The sequence below is a fragment of the Galeopterus variegatus genome, unplaced genomic scaffold (assembly GCF_000696425.1).
Source record: "Galeopterus variegatus unplaced genomic scaffold, G_variegatus-3.0.2 Scaffold12820, whole genome shotgun sequence".
NCBI lineage: Eukaryota > Metazoa > Chordata > Mammalia > Dermoptera > Cynocephalidae > Galeopterus > Galeopterus variegatus.
In genome coordinates, this window is record NW_007738931.1 from 1722 (window position 1) to 23401 (window position 21680).

The following is a 21680-nucleotide window of genomic DNA, read 5'->3' on the forward strand; positions in this document are numbered from 1 at the left end:
AAAACAAAACAAAAAAATTCAAGAAAGGCAATCATTATCTTGTTTGTACAATGCATTTTGAAAGAATTCAACTTCAGAAATTATTTAAAGGTAAATGAGATTGGCAGCCATAAGGAATAATATTTATAAAATAAACACAGTTACAAAGGCTAATTATTAAAAAAAGACCGAACTTTGGATTTCTGAGGAGGACGAGTGTACGATTATGGACAAACGTCCAAGGAACACAGTGCAGCGTTACACCACACAGGCTGGTATTGCCTGTGCACAGTGCCGCTCCATTGTTTGTCAGAAAAAGAAGAGTAGATGCACTTTGTCAGCTGTTGTTTTGTTTGTTTCCAGTGAGCATAAATGCCTAATATCATTAAGAAAACAAAAATAACATTTGAAGGAAGGCAGCCCTTTTTAACAGGAAGGTGGAGTGTGGCTTATGTGTCTCCATTTAACACTGCCAGACAGTTCTGCAGCAACTGTAGGTTACCCTAAAAAGAAAGGGAAAATAAATTATGAATTTCTTTAGTTCAAATAGCTTGGAAGAATTTTATTAAAAATACATAGGGCTGACCGTGGCTCACTTGGGAGAGTGTGGTGCTGATAACACCAAGGCCACGGGTTCGGATCCCTACATAGGGATGGCTGGTTAGCTCACTTCGGAGAGCGTAGTGCTGACAACACCAAGTCAAAGGTTAAGATCCCTTGTTTTTTAGCACACCGGCCAGCCACATGCACACACACACAAAAAGATTTTTTTGTTAGCCGTCTGGTATGGGAATCTGAACCCTTGACCTTAGTGTTATAACACCACATTAACCAACTGAGCTAACCAGCCAGCCCAAGATATCAGAATTTTGGAAATAGCCATTCATTATATACAAATAAAGGTTTAAAGACATAAAATTATATAATTTGTTTCATGTACAATGTTTTCCGTGGGGGGCCAAGGGCCTCAGCCACATCCCTCTAACATCTGCATCCAGCGCAGCGATGACCACCAGGCTGCATCTGGAAATGCCCTGGGCTCTGGGGTTGGGCGGGGAGCCAAGGGTCTCAGCCACACACCCCTGAAGTCCACATCCAGCCAAGCCACAACCAAACTGCTGCTGGAAGCCCCCTGGGCTCCCCTGCTGAAATGAGGGGGGTGCCACAGGCCTTGACCATAACCCCCCTTCCTCTTCCTTCCACCCTATCTCCTCTCCCTCCCTACAACTGCTCTGCAACATTGTAGAATAGAAAAAAAATTTTTTTTAATTAATTAAAAACAACACAAAAATAATGTTTCCCACATACCGGATTCTTCAGTAGATAAATTTCTATCTAGACCGATACTAATGTTTTGGATTATCTGACATGTTCTAGTGAGGATAAAATATGACCTTGTGTCCAAGTTTAACTACTGAAAAATTTCTGATTGTATGATAGGTTCTTATTCCTTCCCTTTAGCCATTACAATATATATTAGCATAGATTTAAGGTTTTTATAAAAATAGTAAGATTACATACAAAAATATTCTATAAAATTCATACCTAAGCAGCCATTTGTAAAACATGTGAACTTGCATCCCAATTTAGAGACATATGTAAAGACAAATGTATTGCCTTTTACATTAATATTATAATTTGTTACATTAATATGTAAAAGAGGTGAATGGAAAGCTCTTCCTTCCAGTAGAAAGTCAACTAAGATGCATAAAGAAAATGAAATTAGAAAAATCAACATTTGGCAACCATTGTAATAATAACTGATTCAGGTAAGAATCATTAATGGATGATAAAATCAGTGTGGAGCTGCAATGCCAATACTGTAGCTATTAGTATGGGTAGCTATTTAAAATTTAAACTTCAATTAAAATTAAATAAAATTAAAAACTCAGTTCCTCAGTGGCACTACCCACATTTCAAGTGTTTGATAGCCACATATGACTAGTGGCTACCATATTAGACTGTGCTGATTATAGCATGTCTTCACTGTTGCACGAAGTTCTACTGGAAAGCAGTGGTTAAGTGATGGGATATTTACACAGTCCCAAAGTATCTCCCCACAGAACACTTATTAATTCTGAAAAGTGTAAATCAGCAACTTTGCCACTGAGAAATCTGCAGTTAACACTGCCAGTAAGGCAACTAACTAACTGACAGCATGGGCCTCCTGGTCTGATACAATGAGAAGATCTGAGCATCACCTCTATGGTATTCCTGCCAAAAGTGCATAACCTAAACCCAAACTTTAGGGAACATCAGACAAACCCAAATTGAGGGACATTCTATAAATAGGCCTGTGCTTGTCAAAAATGTCAGTGTTATGAAATACAAAGACTCGAGAATGTTTCCAGATTAAATAAGTCTAAAAAGATATGTGCACTAAGTGCAACACATTATCTTGTATTTCCTTTTGCCATTAAGAACAGTATTGGGACACTTGGCAGAAGGTGAATAAGGTCTGTGGATTAGACAAGGTCACTGTATCAATAGTAATCTTTCTAATGGTACTATGGGTTTGCAAGAGAACTACTTGGTTTTAGTCATACTGAAGTGTTTACGAGTGAAGAGGCAGTGTATCTGGAACTTACTCTTAAATAATTCAAGAAAAAAATTGGTGTGTGTGTGTGTGTGTGTAAAGAGAGGAGGAGGAGGGAGGACAGGAGGAAGAGAGAGAGAGGGAGAAAGAATAAAGCAACTATGATAATATGCGCATTTGGAGAATCTGGGTGAAGAGTATCCAAGAATTACATGTATTCTTCCTGCAACATTTCTGGAAGTCTAAAATTAAGTAAAAAATAAAATAAAAAATTAAATTTTAAGTGGTAAGGTTACTGTCAATTTTTTTGCCAGTATAACAACGGAATTGTGACAAATGACTGTGAGCCTCTCTTTTTATATTTGAGAAATTATCTTCTTAAAGGTATATTTCCCAAGTGGCACTGCTGGGCCAAAAGATGTACATTCTGCATTTTGACACATTGCTAAACTGCCCTCCAAAAGGGTGTATACTAGTCCACAATTTACCAATAGGAAATAACTATCTGCACACCCTTGATAGTTTGCCTCATCACTTTCTCTTTTCCTGCCCTTACTGTACATTTTATACTTCATTAATAAAGAATCTGAGATTATTTTCAAGGACACAAAAGTGACCTAACTACCTAGTTTTCCGTTATAACCAGATTTCAGTTATGTGGCAAGACATAGTTATAATAAATGAAATCCAAAGTAGTTTCAAACTATCTTACTGAAAATTTTATTAACATCTAGTGTCTTTGGAACAATTTATGTGAATTCTGGAATCAAAATGGGACTGTTCAGATTCATAAAATCATTAAGAAATCTCAGACTCCAGGTTTCTCAACCTTGGCTCTACTGACATTTTGGGCTATATAATCCTTTGTTGTGGGGTGGGGAGCTATCCTGTGCACTGTAGGAAGTTTAGCAGCATCCCTGGCCTAAGTCCACCACATACTGATAATAACCACAACCCCTCAGTTGTGACAATCACAAATGTCCCCAGATATTGTTAAATGTTCGCGGGGGGGGGCGGGGAGGGCAAAAATGCCTCTGGTTGAGAATCACTTGAATAGAAATAACAGCTATCAGAAATCTGAATACAGAGATCTCATTTCAGAAAGGCTTTGAAAAAGTACAAAATCCCAGGCCGGCCCATGGCTCACTTGGAAGAGTGTGGTGCTGATAACACCAAGGCCCCAGGTTCGGATCCCATATACGGATGGCTGGTTAGCTCTATGGGTGAGCGTGGTGCTGACAACACCAAGTCAAGGGCTAAGATCCCCTTACCGGTCATCTTTAAAAAAAAAACAAAAGTACAAAATCTGGAAATCAGAGGCTGACATCAATCATAGCAGGAGTCAGCAAACTTTTTCTGTAAAAGGCTAAATGGTAAATATTTTAGCTTTGACAGATATTTGGTCTCTGTTTCAACTACTCCACTCTGCTGTAGTAATATGAAAACAGCCATAGACAAAGCATAAATGAATGAGTTTAGATGTATTTTTTTTTTTTTTTTGCAAAACATGACTGGTAAGGGGACTCTAACCCTTGACTTGGTGTTGTCAGCACCACGCTCTCCCAAGTGAGCCAACTGGCCATCCCTATACAGGGATCCGAACCCGCGGCCTTGGTGTTATCAGCACCACACTCTCCCAAGTGAGCCACGGGCTGGCCCCAAATTTAGCTGTATTCTAAAAACCTTTATTTATAGATACTTAAATTTGAATTTTATATAATTATCACATCATGAAATACTATTCTTTTATTTTACAACCATCTAAAAATATGAATACTGTAGTGCTGATAACACCAACATCAGGGTTCAGATTCCCTTACTGGCCAGCCAAAAAAATTAAATTCTATTAAATTAAAATATGAATACCATTCCTGGCTCACAGGCTGTACAAAAATAGACAGGCTGTATTTTGCCAACCCCTGATTTCTAACAAAATTCTCTTTAGTTTTTACTTTTTTGGTGGACAGTACAGGGATCAAACCCCAGACCTTGGTGTGAGCACCACACTCTAACCAACTGAACTAACTGGCCGGCTTCTAGCAAAATTCTTGGAAGTTCACAATCTTTTTGGTGGCTGGCTGGAACAGGGATCTGAACCCTTGACCTTGGCATTCATGACCTCTTTATTTATTTTTTTGGCAGTTGGCCAGTATAGGATTGACCTCTTTAAAAAAAACAAAAACAGTGAACATTAGAAACCACCACAGGGGCCGGCCCAGTGGCGCACTGCTACAGTGCGCTGCTTGGGAAGTGTGGCGGCGCTCCCGCCGAGGGTTCGGATCCCACATACAGACTGGCCGCTCACTGGCTGAGCGAGGTGCGGGAGCAACACTGAGGGTTGCGATGAGTTGCCGGTCACGAAAAAAGACAAAAAGGAAAAAAAAAAAAAAAAACCACCACAGGTTCAGCAAATCATGCCAAGCTTATCAAAACATTTTCTTTTGACAGGGTTATGAGACCAGGAAATCAGACAACAAAACATCTTGATTTTGATAATGAATTTGGTACTCCTTATATCTTTCACAAATTAAATGTAGAAATAAACATTATGAATAGATGAATTCATAACTATTAGAATAACTATAACCAAAGAATATGAATTAATAAATCATTGCCAATTAGTATAAAAAAGAAGGGAACTAAAAATATAGGCTTTTTTGGTGCCAGGTATTTTTGCATATTTAAAATTATATTAACAGATGTTGGTTCCTGTGGTCCTTTTTAATGTTTTTTTATTTTACTTTATTTTTACTTATTTATTTTTAAAGATGACTGGTAAGGGGATCTTAACCTTTGACTTGGTGTTGTCAGCATCACACTCTCCCAACTGAGCTGACTGGCCATCCCTATATAGGGATCCGAACCCGGGGCCTTGGTGTTATCAGCACCACACTCTCACAAGTGAGCCACAAGCTAGCCCTTTTTTTTTTTTTAAATCAAATCAAAACTTCGATGAAGACATAAAAGGTAAGTTCACACAAATTACAAATGTCCATCACCTAGGAGAAATAATTAGTATGATAATTGACAACAATAAAATCGAATGCAAGTTTCAAAAAAATCTTGATAAGCTAGGCTAAAAGTAGTAACCTAAAATTTAACAAACATAAATGCAAAGTGTGCCATTACATTTAAAAAAATCAACAACAAATGAAAAGTTCTGGAGATCTGTCGCACAACAATATGAATATACTTAACACTTAAAAATGTTAAAATGCTAAATTTTGTATTATGTTTTTTACTGCAATTAAAAACATTATTAAAAAATAATTAAACATACACTACAGGGTGGAGGTTCAAGAATGGACTTATAAGAAAAAAAAGGTATGGGCCGGCCCGTGGCTCACTCGGGAGTGTGCGGTGCTGATAACACCAAGGCCCCGGGTTTGGATCCCATATAGGGATGGCCGGTTCGCTCACTGGCTGAGCGTGGTGCTGACAACACCAAGTCAAGGGTTAAGATCCCCTTACCGGTCATCTTTTAAAAAAAAAAAAAGAAGAAAGAAAAAAAAAGGTATGATTATAATGTGATTATAAGCCAAACCAAGCTGGTGCAATATGGCAGCTAAACTATCTTATACATATAAAACATGCTGTAAAAGGAAGTGTTTCCACTTCAGGGTGCAACATTTTAAAAGTGCAATGACGGGCCGGCCCGGTGGCGCACTGGATAGTGCGCCGCTTGGGAAGCGCGGCGGCGCTCCCGCCCGAGGGTTCGGATCCCACATACAGACCGGTTCCCGCTCACTGGCTGAGTGAGGCACGGGAGCAACACCGAGGGTTGCGATCCCGTTGCCGGTCCCCGGTCCGGTACGGGGGCAACACTGAGGGTTGCGATCCGTTGCCGGACACGGAAAAAGACAAAAAAGACAAATAAAAAAAGTGCAATGACAGGAGGATAACAATATTATAAAAAGCTTGTCGAGGTATATGGAAAGAGAAATATTTAGCCTTAAGGATGTCTACCCTGGAGGAGAAAAGATATAAAGGGAATATAAAGTATTCAAATATCTGAAGGGCTAAACTATAAAGAAGAATTAAACTTATGTTTATCATTTCACATAACAAAAACTAAGACCAACAGGTCAAAGTTACCAGATATAGATGCTCATTACAGGGAGTCCCAAAATTCTTATGCAGTTTTAAACTTTAACAACTTTAGAAGTGGGGCTGGCCAGTTAGCTCATTTGGTTATAGCATGGTGCTGATAACACCAAGGTCAAGGGTTCAGATACCCATACTGGCCAGCCCCCCCCCCAAAAAAAAACCTTTAGAAGTGTAAATGTTATAAATGTACCCAAAATAGCATTTAAAAGTTCATTTAATTTCTTTTATACTTCTTTGGTTTTGGGAATTTTGAATACATTTTTAATTTTCAGTTCTCTCTGAAGACAGCAAATATTAAATAAATTTTTAAATGATGTTTTTATAAAGGAAGGCTTTTTTTAAAAAACAATTAGTCAAAAAATGATACTAGTTTCCATATTAAGTACAGTACTAGATTCTTTCAGAGCTGACCATTAGGGATTCTTACCTGAATTATTTTTAAATTCCCTCTCAATTATAAGATTCTTTATTGTTAAAAATACTATGCAGGGCCGGCCCGGTGGTGCACTGCTACAGTGCGCTGCTTGGGAGCGCGGTGGCGCTCCTGCCGAGGGTTCGGATCCCACATACAGACCGGTTCCCACTCACTGGCTGAGCGAGGTGTGGGAGCAACGCCAAGGGTTGCGATCCCGTTGCCGGTCCCGGTCCGGTACGGGCGCGACACTGAGGGTTGCGATCCGTTGCCGGACACGAAAAAAGACAATAAATAAATAAATAAATAAATAAATTAATTAATTAAAAAAATACTATGCAGTTTGAGCCTAGGTTTATCCTTACATTATCTACAAGAAGGGACTTAATTTGAAGTACTTATCCATAGGGTGTATGTTCCAAGACCTCCCGTGAATGCCTGAAACCACAGATAGTACTAAACCCTATATAAATACTATGTTTTTTTCCTATACATACATACCTATCATAAAGTTTAATTTATAAATTAGGCACAGTATTCCTTTGTTTTAGGGCCATTATTAAGTAAAATAAGGGCTACATGAACACAGGCACTGACATACCACAACTGTCAATCTGATAACTGAGCCAGCTTTTAAGTGACTAACAGGCGGTAGCATATACAACATGGATACACTGGACAAAGGAATGATTCTCCTTCTGGGGGAATAGAGTGAAATGGTGTGAGATTTCATTATGCTACCTGGATGACATGCATTTTAAAACTTATAAGTCGTTTGTTTCTGCAATTTTCCATTTAATATTTTTGGATCGCAGTTGACCATGGGTAACTGAAATCGCTGAAAACAAAACTGTGGACAAGAGAGGACTACTGTAAACAACTATCGTAAAAAAGACCAGAGGGAAGATATTTATTTACTTAAGCCAACTATTTTGAAGCAATGAAATAATCTTGGGGGCCGGCCCGTGGCTCACTTAGGAGAGTGTGGTGCTGATAACACCAAGGCCATGGGTTTGGATCCTATATAGGGATGGCTGCTTTGCTCACTAGCTGAGCATGGTGCTGCCAACACCAAGCTAAGGGTTAAGATCCCCTTACCGGTCATCTTTATATAGGATTTAAAAAAAAAAAAAAAAAAAAATCTTGGAAAACATAATTTCAATTCAGGAATAATTCTTACAGCATTCTTGTAGAAGGCAATTGTCATTAAAGAATTATCAATTTCATAACTGAGTCATCTCTTTTTTTTAATTTTAATTTTAATTAATTTATTTTTTGACCAGTAAGGGGATCGCAACCTTCAGCACAGTGTGGTCCGCACCACGTTCAACCAGTGAGCGTACCGGCCATCCCTATATAGGATCCGAACCCACAGCCTCGGCGCACCCAGCACTGCAGTCTCCCGAGTGAGCCACGGGGCCGGCCCACTGAGTCACCTCTAAATTACATATAATTATTCGATCTTTAACATGAGACTACCTTTGCATGCTTCAGTTCTAACTCTGCCAGTTCCACTAAATTTTTTCGGAATGCAGCAACTCTTCTTGTCTTAAAATCTATTAGTTCTGTGAACAAAGGAAATTAGAATTAACTATTTTAATTTACGTAATAGTCATAAAGCATAACTTGTAATTCAAGGTTAATATAACAGTACCTTGTTTTGCAGATTCAGATATTTTTTCAAATTTCTGACAACATAACTGTTGGGAAGTTTCAGCTTGCAGAACATCTTTATTTTTTGCTCTTGCTTTATCCAGTGCTTTATTAGCATTTTCATAATCCACCAGTGACCTAGATCTTCGATAGAGGAGATCCTATAAAATAGAATGCTTTAGAATAATATATGCTGCATGTTTCTAGTAGTTCTATTCAACCACCACAAGAACTAACACTCAGATATCTAATTTGCAAATATTTTCTCTCATTCTGTGGGTTGTCTTTTCACTTTTCTTGACAGTGTCCTCTGACATATAAAAGCTTTTAATTTAATGAGATCCAGTTTATTGTTTTTTCTTCTCTCTCTTTTTTTTTTAAAGATGACCGGTAAGGGGATCTTAACCCTTTACTTGGTGTGGTCAGCACCATGCTCACCCATTGACCTAAACAGCCATCCCTATATGGGATCTGAACCTGTGGCCTTGGTGTTATCAGCACCACACTCTCCCAGTGAGCCACGGGCCGGCCCCAAGTTTATTGATTTTTTTCTTTGGTTGCTGTGCTTAAACCATTGCCTAATCCAAGGTCATAAAGATTTCTGTCTGTGTTTCCTTCTAAAAGTTTTATAGTTTTAGCTCTTATATTTAGGTCTTTAATCTATTTTGAGTTAATTTTTATACATAGTGAGTAAGGGGTCCGAGTTCATTCTTTTCCATGTGCCTATACATTTATTCCAATACCAATAGTTGAAGTCTACTCTTGCCCCCATTGATTGTCTTAGCACCATTTCAAAAATCAATCGACTGTCTCAGCAAAGTAGAAATAGGGGGAAACTTCCTAAACTTCATATAGAACATCTACAAAATGAAAACTTATGTCCACACAAAAACCTTCACATGAATGTTTATAGCAGCTTTATTCATAACTGCTGAAACATGGAAGCAACCAAGATGGTCTTCAGTAGGTGAATGGATAAACTGTGGTACATCCAGACAATGGAATATTAGTCAGTGCTAAAAAGAGATGAGCTATGAAGCCATGAAAAGCCATGGAGGAAACTTAAATGCATATTATTAAATGAAAGAAACCATTCTGAAAAGGCTACATACTGTATGATTCCCACTACAGATGCTCCTCAACTTATAATGGGGTTTTGTCCCAATAAACCCATGTAAGCTGAAAATATCATTAAGTCAAAAATGTATTTAATACCTAACTTACTGAACATCATAGCTTAGACTAACCTACCTTAAATGTGCTGAGAATACTTACATTAGCCTACAGTTGGGCAAAATTCTCCTAACTCAAAACCTATTTTATAACAAAATGTTGAGTGTCTCATGTAATGTACAGAACACTGTACTGAAGTGAAAAACAGAATGGTTGTAATGTATACTCAAAGTACAGTTTCTACTGAATGCTTGTTGGTTGTACACCTTTGTAAAGTTGAAAAATTTGTAAGTCGAACTATTGTAAGTCAGGGACCATCTGTATATGACACTATGGAAAAGGCAAAACTGTGGAGATAGTAAACAGAACAGTGGGAGCTGGCCAGTTAGCTCACTTGGTTAGAGCATGGTGTTATAACACCAAGGTCAGAGGTTTGGATCCCCGTATGGCCTAGCCACTGAAAAATAAATAAATAAATAAAAAGAGGTAAAAATGGCAAATTTAGGGTTGGCTGGTTAGCTCAGTTGGTTAGAGTATGGTATTATAACACCAAGGTCAAGGGTTCATATACACATATGGCCAGCCACCAAAAACAAAAAACAAAAAAAACCCCACAACAGTGGTTGCCAGGGGATGGGAGGAGGGAGGATTAATAGAGCAGAGGATTTTTAGGGCAGTGAAACTATTCTATATGATGATACTCTAATAGTGAACACATCATTGTGTATTTGTCCAAACCCATAGAATGTACACCTCTAATGGTGTGCCCTAATTAGACTATGGATTTTGTTGCCTGGCTTCTTTCTCTCAGCAAAATTACTTTTAAATTCATCCATGTTGCATGTCTCTGTAGCTCATTCCTTTTTACTGCTGGGTAGTATTCCACTGAATGGCTATACCACTATCTGTTTATCCATTCACCTGTTGGTAGGTGTTTGGGTTGTTGCCTATTTTCAGCTATCACAAATAAAGCTACTGTGAACAACTATATGGACACATGCTTTCATGCTCTTGGGTAAATACCTAGCTGTGAAATGACTGGATCATTTGATAGACATATGAGGATACTTCAAAAAGTTCATGGAAAATGGAATTAACAGATAATATAAATCTTTCCATGAACTTTTTGAAGTGTACATAATATATTTAATTTTTTGGGAAACTGCAAAATTTTCAAATGTGTTGTACCATATTCCCACTAACAGTGTGAAAGTTCCAGTTGCTATGTATCTTTGCCAGGATTTTTTTCATTTTAGCCATTTTAACTGAGGGTGTGCAGTGACGCCTTGTAGTTTTAACTTTGGACACTAAGTTTTAATTATTTTTTTATGATTACTAAAAAATTTGGACTTACTTTTATTTATTTATTTATTTTTATTATTATTATTATTTTTTTTCGTGGCCGGTAAGGGGATCGCAACCCCTGGCGTGGTGTCGCCCACACCGCGCTCAGCCAGTGAGCACACTGGGCCAGTCCTATATAGGATCCGAACCCGCGGCGGGAGCGCCACTGCACTCCCAGCGCCGCACCCTCCCAAGTGCGCCACGGGGCCGGCCCTTTGGACTTACTTTTAAAGCCAAGTTCTAAAAAAGTTATTAACATTTTATAATAAAATAATGAATTTAAAGTCTTCAAAAGTGAACATTTTTACCCTGTCCACTCACTGTAAATCATTTATAAGACACAATTTGACTTAAAATTATTTGATACGGATAATTTCCAAGTACCTAAGTATTCAATGTAAATGGGTTATTGATAATTTCATAAAAATTATCAGCACCACTGATCTGATGGAAATTTTCTATATAGTATCTCGATTCATAAATTAACACTGAATTTGGAGTATCTGAGCCACTGAGTTTTCAGTGCTTTTTAGATATTTGCATTAAAAAATTTTTTGATTAGAGTTTAAATCTTGCACACAGACAGCATTCCAAAAGGAAACGTGAGTTGCCTCAAAGTAAAAACATGTTCTTGTTTTATGGCACTCTCACCTTCCATAAAGAACTTACATAGACCAAATTAGAAATCGCTTAGTTATACAAGTGTTATTTGGGGGTTTTGCTTTTTTTTTTTTTGAGACTAGGCAAGTGCAGTAGTGAGAACGGGGGAAAGAATAGAACAAGGACTTTGATCAGTAACTGACTGTGAACAATCAACTGAGACAACTTGATACCTTCTGACCAGCCTGGGGGTTTTACTTCTGTTTTTGCAGTCATTTTACTTGAAAATATACCAAATTTATTTAAAAAAGAAGTTCTAGATTATATTGTATCAGAAGTTTATACAGTAGAGGAAACTTTTATGTGGGGTTCCCTGATCTACAATTTCTAAAAGGAAAAAAAAAACAAAAAAAAAAACCACACTTGAAAACATAATAATTTACAACCGGGAGATAAATAATCTTTAACAATCTTAAGTCTAACAATCTCTAAAGAAATGGCTTTTTGTGGGCCGGCCCGTGGCTCACTCGAGAGAGTGCGGTGCTGATAACACCAAGGCCACGGGTTCGGATCCCATATAGGGATGGCCGGTTCGCTCACTGGGTGAGCGTGGTGCTGACAACACCAAGTCAAGGGTGAAGATCCCCTTACCGGTCATCTTTAAAAAAAAAAAAAAAAGAAAGAAATGGCTTTTTGTAAAATAAAATAGCTCATTTAAAGAAACAATGAACAATGAAGTTACCTTAGCTGCTTGAGATTCTCTTAAGTAATATTTTAAAAGGTCAGAAAGTTTGAGGTCCTCATCAGCAGACACTCGTGCTTCTATTTTCTGAAAAAGGGGAAAAAATTGGGTATTTAAATCAGCAGTCACATTCTGTACTTTCTTTAATAAATACTGTAAAAAATTAAATTTATAAGTAACCACAGTATCCATTCCTATCTTATGTAGGTTTCCTTCCCTTTTACTTCCTACTAGCCTGTTACTTTTCTTTGCAAGTCTGACAAAAAATGAATAGAAAAAAAGATTAGATCAATGAAATTAGTGAATTTATGGAAACACTCTACATTTGATTCAATTACTTGGCTATAACAAGTTTCAATATCATCTTCCAGCTTTCATTTGTATTTTCTCTCTGTTGATTTCAATGGCAATTGTATATGCTTTTAAAGTAATAAAGGCTAGCGATGGTAGACCAGGCAATTCAAACCAATGCTTTCACTGAGGACAACTAGAAAACCTAGTCAAAGCTTTAATAAAATGTGCTTGAAGACAACAAAGAGTCACCGATGAGGTAAGTTCAAGATGGGATGGAATGGGAAGTAGCCATGGCAGACTGAAAAGATGAGACCTTTTCAGTATGGAGAGACAGGATAAAGATAGATGTATCACATCAATCAAATGCAATAGGGAACTTGTTTGAACCCTGACTCAAATTACACTGTAAAAAGCCATTTATCAGACAATTGGGAAAATCTGTATATCGAATATTTGATAACATTAAGGGGAATCATTGACAATAGTATTGGCTATGCGCCAACCCTCCAGGGCCTCCCCACCCACTCTGCCACCTTGATTGCAACCAGCCAGTGACAAAACACAGGGACAGGAATGCCAGCCCTTTCTTACCTTATGTGGCATTCCTCTAATGAGCAACTCTGACTTGGGTGGGGACTGACTTGACCTGCCTGAAATGTTCTTAGAACTGAGCTACCGTCTGAGACTTTTCCTGCCCATTTCTCCTTCCTCTGCCCTCTCCTTTACAGGTGGTCAGACCTGCCCTGCAGTCTGAGGCCTCTTCCTGCTTACCCCTCCTCCTCCCTCTTTGTTCTTGACAATCAATCTCTTGCACATCTAATTCTATTTTGACGTCTGCTTCTCAGAGGACCTGAATTGACATAAGGCTATTTTGTGATAGGTTCCTATTCCTTTGATGTATATGCACAGAAAAACAACTATATTTTTCCAAAAAATGCTCACTGATACAAATATCAAAGGCAGAATAATGGGCTCTCTGGACCTCAGTATAATAACACTTATGTATTTTTCCTTAGTGGGAGAATATCTTTTTTTTCTTGTCTCCACTAAACATCACTCAATTGACAAGGTCATGATGAAATCAGATTTCTACACTAGACTAGCCACCGCCACTCTCAGCTAAGTACCATTAAATATTTAACAAACATTTCCACTACTATATCAACTGACAAAAATATTAAATACGAGGGTACTTCAAAAAGTTCATGGAAAGATTCATATCTATTTTTTTTTTCCTTTTTGTCTTTTTTTCATGACCGGTAACGGGATCGCAACCCTCGGTGTCGCGCCCGTACCGCGACCGGCAACGGGAGCACAACCCTCGGTGTCGCGCCTGCACCGCGCTCAACCAGTGAGCGGACCGGTCTCTATATGGGATCCGAACCCTAAGCGGGAGCACCTCCACGCTCCCAAGCGCCGCACTCTACCGAGTGCGCCACCAGGCCGGCCCAAGATTCATATCTTTTGATGCTAGTTTTCCATGAATTTTTTGAAGTATCCTCGTATTATTGTATCTAGGGCTGATCCTTGAAAAATCACAATTATGTCAAAATTAAATTACTACTACCACGTGTGCAACCTTTCCACAGTTGTGCATCTGTCTCATATTGACACTACTCTCTCTTTTTTTTTTGGGGGGGGGCAGCTGGCTGGTACAGGAATTGAACCCTGAACCTTAGTGTTATCAGCACCATGCTTTAACCAACTGAGTAACCGCCAGCCCAACACTACTCTCTTTTACACCAGCATGTCATGGGGGATCAAAAGCAATACAGTCTTGGTAAAGTTATAAACGAATCTAAGACTTTCTTATGGTTTACAAAGCCCCAGAAAAGGATCATTCTTCATAAAAATAAAGTTTCCATAATAAATAAGATATATGAACTTTTACACAAATACCAAAAGTCCATAAAAATTAAATTTCCTGAAAAATTCTCAATGGAATTCAAATCTGCCTCATCATCCTTCTGAGAATAGCCATCTTCCTCAGTAAAATTAAACACAGTAACAAGAAGTTAAATATTACTGTACGTGGAGATTTAGATCCTCAAAGGTTAATTAACAGTAATTACTCATTTAAAACAATTTTCATTGTGGTAACATTTTTAAGTTGTACAATACAGTATTGTTAACTACTGGCACAATGTTGTTCAAAAGATCTCTAGAATTTAGTACTTACTCTTGTTTTATCAAACAATTCTGAAACTTTGAGAAAAAACCTGGAAGGGAAAAATATTTTCATCAGAAGCTACATTGGAAATAATTTTCCATTTCAAATGTTCAGAGACTATGCCTCCAAACCATATTAATAATGAGCATTTTAGTCTCATTACAGTAACATTCAATGGTCTTGTAACTGCAGACTTCATTTACTTCAACAAAAATCTCCCCGTACTTCCAACCATAACTGATTACTTGAAATCTGTCGTTACAGAATATCTGCCCATTTTATTTCAAGATTACAGTCTAAGCATCTCTTCATGAAACTTAAAATTTATCTTGATGTTCTTTAGTCATATGCCACACAATACTAAATAATGTCTACACCTTCGAAATTATTACAGAAATACAGAGCAATCACATCAAAAGAGACAAAAGGCTGATTTAAAGGAAAACACCAAAGTTGGAGCAATTCTTAGTTATCTGATAGTTACGTTTCTGTTGTTGTTTTGGTGGCTGGCTGGTACGGGGATCCAAACCCTTGACCTTGGTGTTATAACACCTCACTCTAACCAACTGAGCTAACCAGCCAGTCCTGACAGTTATTTTTTTTTTTTTTCCATTTTTTTGTCTTTTTTACTGACCGGTAACGGGATCGCAACCCTCGGTGTCGCGTCCGTACCGGGGACCGGCAACGGGATCGCAACCCTCGGTGTTGCGTCCACACCGCACTCAGCCAGTGAGTGGGAACCGGTCTCCACATGGGATCTGAACCCTCGGCGAGAGCGGCGCACTCTCCAGTGCGCCACCGGGCCGGCCCCTGACAGTTAGGTTTTAAACATTTCCAAACATAGTTGCTTTGTTCTGAAAGACAACAGAAATTAATAACCAATTTCTATCTTAGGATTCATCTTCACTTTGAACTAAATAGCCTGTCAAATGTTGATACAAATAAAAAGGATCCCAACACCAAATCATCACAGGGTACTCTAAAATAACTACAGATGGACATTATAATTGAATTAGGGCAAAAACTACTGAAAGCAAAAACACAATTTTATGAACTTTGCTTTACTGAAAAGAACTTGCTTTGACAGGTTTATGTTAGATAACACATGGCAAGGATGATTTTTTTCTTCTTATCAAAGACTTAAGTAACTCTCTGGGAAGGTAGCAGATTAATTAGTGTAAGGTATGGTATCTTGCTTTGCTGAAAAGCTGACTTTTAAATATCTACTGAAACACGGGGCCGGCCCGTGGCTCACTTGGGAGAGTGTGGTGCTGATAACACCAAGGCCCCGGGTTCGGATCCCATATAGGGATGGCTGGTTGGCTCACTGGGTGAGCGTGGTGCTTACAACACCAAGTCAAGGGTTAAGATCCCCTTACCAGTCATCTTTAAATAAATAAATAAATAAATATCTACTGAAACAGGATATACTAAAGAAAAGTTCAAGGATGTGGTTTGAAGAAAGGCATAAACTATGAAAACAGTTTTCCCACCTAAAAATTACTTTAAAATGTTTGAATTATTTTTCAATAGAATTAAGTTTAAACAACATAATAAGAGCAACTAAAATTAACTACAGTTAAATTAAAATTAAAGTGAAAAAAACTAGCATAAAGTAAATAAAGAACAGCTGTGTAAGCAAACTTCTAGAGAGCTTTTTCTACACTAACATGCACAACACCTTCTCTGTTGGGTCACCCTAAGATTGCCCTAAGGTTCACTAAACTATAAAATCTAGAATAGAGGGCTGGTCGGTTAGCTCAATTGGTTAGAGTGTGGTGCTGATAAAACCAGGGTCGAGGGTTCAGATCAATGTACCAGCCAGCCGCCAAAAAAAAAAAAAAAAAATCTAGAATAGCCAATCTCTTTAAATAAAAAGTGAGAACTGATAGCATCAAATTTCACTTGAAAAGTCAATTTGGCCTCTAATGAAATAACAAATATACATATATATTTTTAAATTACAAAATAGCATTTCTTATTTATGATAAACTGTATCAAAACCTAAGAACACTCTGACATAAATTCTCTCTCTCCATCTCTTCCTCTCAATCTTATACACACACACACAAATCAGCTCACTTTCATCAAATAACACATTGTAAATATTAAAATTATATATTTAAAGTCTATTTTTATTTCTCAGATTTAAAAAATGAGAAAGGAGGAGAAAAAAATGACATTGACCCAAATTTATGAAGCTCCTTTCAATGTGTTTTGACAAAAATATTCTAAAATGCCTGCCTGAATTAGAAATACTGTGTGTGCCCAGGCTGCCAAAAGAAATTTTTCTCTGCTTTAATGTTTTTAATTAGAATCCTTACTTGCATATATCTGTAGAATCCTGAGTTCCTAAAGCATATAATGAAGAACCAATTCTATTGTAATCGTCTGCAGCACCTATGGAGAAAGTTTTAAGAATTTAATATATTTATTCATTGATTCAAAAATACTTACTGAGCACCTACCTAACAACTAACAATGTATAATATGAGCTACCCAAAGTCTAGTAAACAACACAAACAACCATAATACAACATAATGAATATTATATTAGATATAGGTAAAAACTGCTTTGAGAGCAAGGGAAACATGATTCTACCTGAGTCATTCAGGGAAGGATTTACAGAAACTACAGAATGAGTTGGAGCTTGTAGGATGAGCAAATGTTTATCAGGCAAAGGGAGAGCATTTTGGATAAAGGGAACGCCATGAGTAAGGGCCAGGGAGAGACAGAGGAGCACAATATATGCAGAGAGCCTCATGGGACTACAGTACTACAGGGAACAAAGGGGAGTAGATGCAGCTAAAGATGGAAAAACTCAAAGCACTTTGGGAAAATAAGTCTGGTAAGCTAAGAGAGTCTGGATTTGATCTTGTGGGAATGGGTTTTACTAAACATTTTAAAACACAGTGGTAAAATCAACCCAAGAAAGATTTCAGATAAAAAATTTTGCTGCCTGGAGTTCGGACTAGAAGTGGACAGACACAGAAGGCAGGGTGACCAGTCAGGAAAACTGTTGCAATACTCTGGTAATGGATAATGAGGGTCAGGATCCAGATAGTAGGAATAGTAGGAACAGAGTGGAGCTGACAAAGCTGAAATTAATTTAGGAAATGTAACAAGTAGGATTTAGAAACAGTAGAGCTGAGGTAAGAAGGGAAATTATAGAGTTTGGGAAGCTAGATGAACGGTGGCACCTAGAAAGCAAGGTACCCAACTTAAGAACAACACTCTTCCCAGGGCTCACCCCACAGGCAACACACTTGTTAAGAAAAGATTATAATAGATGCTTCTCTTGGTTTCAGAAAAGGAACAGCACACAGCAATGGTCAAGAGCATGAACTTGGAACCAGGTCACCTGGGGTCCAATCCTAGCATCCCAACTTAACAAGCTGTATGACATATGACCTTGGGCATGTCACTTAAACTGTGCCTCGATTTCTTCATCTGGAAATGGGGATAATAATGATAATCACCTCACATAATTACTTGGAGGATTAAATGAGTTAATAAATATTACTATTATCTGGCACATAGTACAGTACTACGTAAATGTTTGCTATTATTAATGAAGTCCAAGGCACTTTGTATGAAAATTCCTTACACAAGTAGTATTTTTACAAGTGTTTATTCCCTAACAAATAGTAATCCTTATATTATACTTATGTTGCACAAAATTACATTCAACTGATAAGGCTGGAATATGGTGACTATTTATGTGTTATTTAAAGCTAATCTGATCTGATATCTTTTTATAAAGAAATTTTGAGTATAAACTTCAGACTCTGAATAACTTCTATACTTGAGATTCTTCACTATTATCTTAACCTAAAAGTTTAATTAAAAAAAAAAAGTACTTAAAAATCACTTAAAGTTTAGTTTACTGAGAAGCAGGAATCAAAAACAATTTTTGTGTTCAATATCAAATACATTAATATTTTATGCTTAAATTGATCCTGAAATTATTTTTTAGAGCAAGAACTAACCTGAATTCTAATATCTGACTCGGAGAACACTACCATCTATAACTATTACATCATTATGTGATCATAGAAAATATGCAAATTGCCCTGATTTTATACATCAGAACTCAAAATGATATTGAAAAGCATAATTTTTCATAGTCCAGGCTAAGTTCATTTATTATGAATAAATAGTTTTACTTCATATAATTATTTTATGATATAGGTTCACTATCATCTCTCTTAAAGTACTATTCCATTTGGCCAAATAAATAGAATTATTAGGAATCACTAATAATTTCTTCACTTTTCTTAACATATGATTCTCTATCTCTGTAGTTCTCTATGTTTGCATAGCACTAATACATACCTCTATAAAGATATATATTTTAATCTTTTTTTTTTTTCTGCTACCTGGTAAAGGGGTCAAACTCTGAACCTTGGGGTAAGACTTATAAACATACTGTATTCTTTTTGCTTTTTGTGTTTATCTTGCCTGCAAATACTTCGTGTGTGTGTGTGTGACTGGCCTGTACAGGGATCTGAACCCTTGACCTTGACTTTGGTGTTATAACACTGTACTCTAACCAACTGAGCTAACTGGTCAGCCCTTGCTATTAACTCCTTAAGGGCAAAAGCTATGTAAGTATTTCTTCATCTTGAAGTCACCAATACCTAACACAACAGTGGGCACACAACAGATATGCCAATGTTTATGAACTAAATTTTTAAAGAAATCGAAAAAGTATAGTAGTATTCTATTTTAAAACACCAATCTAAATTTAAGGGCATTCCAGTGAACAGTAATTCCTAATAATTACAATCAACACAGGTATGTACCATTTTATATTTATAAAGTTTTTAACAGAGGATTAAAAGTACAAAAATAACGTATGAGATATTTTATCCTTAAAGTCATTTTATAAACAAGGAAACCAACAAAAGACCAATTATGTGACTTGCCCAGGTCTCCAAAGCAAATAAGTAATGAATCTAGGAAGAAATTCAAGTTTCCCACACTTTTACTTTATAGTTCTTAATTATGGAACAGGCAAGTATAATCTACTACTAAATTAGAAGAAACCTGCAAATCACAAAGGTATAATAAAATAAAATATAAAAATAACTTTTAGGGCCGGCCCGTGGGTCACTCGGTAGAGTGCGGTGCTAATAACACCAAGGCCCCGGGTTCGGATCCCACATAGGGATGGCCGGTTCGCTCACTGGCTGAGCGTGGTGCTGACAACACCAAGTCAAGGGTTAAGATCCCCTTACCGGTCATCTTTAAAAAAAAAAAAAAAAAAAGATAAAAGTAAATTTATTTATTTGAGATACAAAGCATTGGAAACATTTGGTTTTATGATATGCCATTATTAGGCATTCTCTATCTGATTGTTAGAAATTATTCATTTCCTCCTTTTAACCCTCTCAAAAGAATTACACAAGAACAGAAGTTAGCAAACTAGAGACTCCTTTTATTTATTCCTTTCTGTTATAGCACGTAATAATACCTCAATGGAAGTTAATACTTCTAGGTGGAGCATCTACTGATTTATCTCGACATTAGAGGTTCTCAAACTTTTTGGTCTTAGGCCCCTTTACAACTTAAAAATTACTGAGAACTGTAGAGATTTTGTTTAAGTGGGTTATATCCATTAATATATTTACTGTATTTTTTTGAAAAGTAAAACAAAAATTTTTAATATTTACTAATTCATTTAAAATTAATAGTATTAAAATCATTATTTTGGGCCGGCCCGTGGCTCACTCGGTAGAGTGCGGTGCTAATAACACCAAGGCCCCGGGTTCGGATCCCACATAGGGATGGCCGGTTCGCTCACTGGCTGAGCGTGGTGCTGACAACACCAAGTCAAGGGTTAAGATCCCCTTACCGGTCATCTTTAAAAAAAAAAAAAAGAAAGAAAGAAACAAATTTATTTGAGAGTCAAAACCTGCCCAGACCTGAAAGTGAAAATGAGTTTGACCTGAAAAGAGAAAAAAAGCAGCCAATGGTGTTCTAGACTTGCTTTGCTATTTTAATTTATTACTGGGGATACCCAATTGCTAAGCTATCCTTGCCTCATAACAGCACTCAATCCGTGGTCTCCTAATTCTACTCAGAACCAGCAACCAGTCCAGAACTGATCCCCACTCCCCTGAGACCCTCTTCAAAATCCTTCAGCCACAACCCAAACCTTACAAAAGAGGCTTCCCTCCCTCTTCTTGGGAGCAGCATTCTAAGATTCCTTTGGAATTCCCTCCATCACTGAGAGTTAACAATTCTGATTTTGTCAGACCAAGATTTGTTCCTGATGGGTTTGGCTTATCAGGCTTTAACATGTTCATTTTACAAACTTTTTTAAAATTCCCACTGAATAAGACGCTGCAATAAGTCAATTTCCTAAATGAACCAGACAGAAGGTGACAAAGTTTTCAGGTCCTGCTTTCCTGATTCAGTGTGAATTTTCCTCCTTGTTCTTTTTTTTTTTTTTTTAGGGTGACTGCGCTCTAACCAACTGAGCTACCAGCCAGCCCCCTCCTTGTTCTTAAATATCCTTTTGCAACAAAGAGTCTCACAACTAATGTGCAGATGATCTCTGGGGAGCTTGTGAAGAACACAGACTCCTGGGGTCTTCTCCACCATATAAATTCCATGACGGCAAGAACTTTGTCACTTCTATTTCCAGCACTTAGAACAGTGTCT

The 21680-nt window shown here is 37.4% G+C and overlaps 1 protein-coding gene across 2 annotated transcripts in view; it reads right to left on the minus strand.

Moving 5' to 3' along the window:
• Positions 1–6: 6 nt before the first annotated feature.
• The window catches only part of LOC103581334 (sorting nexin-6), a 37303-nt gene continuing 15629 nt past the window's right edge, over positions 7–21680 (minus strand). For both annotated transcript variants that reach the window (XM_008563197.1, XM_008563196.1), the window contains exons 6-11: positions 17335–17410; positions 15020–15059; positions 12547–12633; positions 8689–8848; positions 8514–8599; positions 7–482 (exon numbers count right to left, since the gene is read on the minus strand). In XM_008563197.1, coding sequence (XP_008561419.1) covers positions 429–482; positions 8514–8599; positions 8689–8848; positions 12547–12633; positions 15020–15059; positions 17335–17410 — 503 coding nt within the window. In that variant the 3' untranslated portion in view covers positions 7–428. The remainder of the gene's footprint in view (positions 483–8513; positions 8600–8688; positions 8849–12546; positions 12634–15019; positions 15060–17334; positions 17411–21680) is intronic.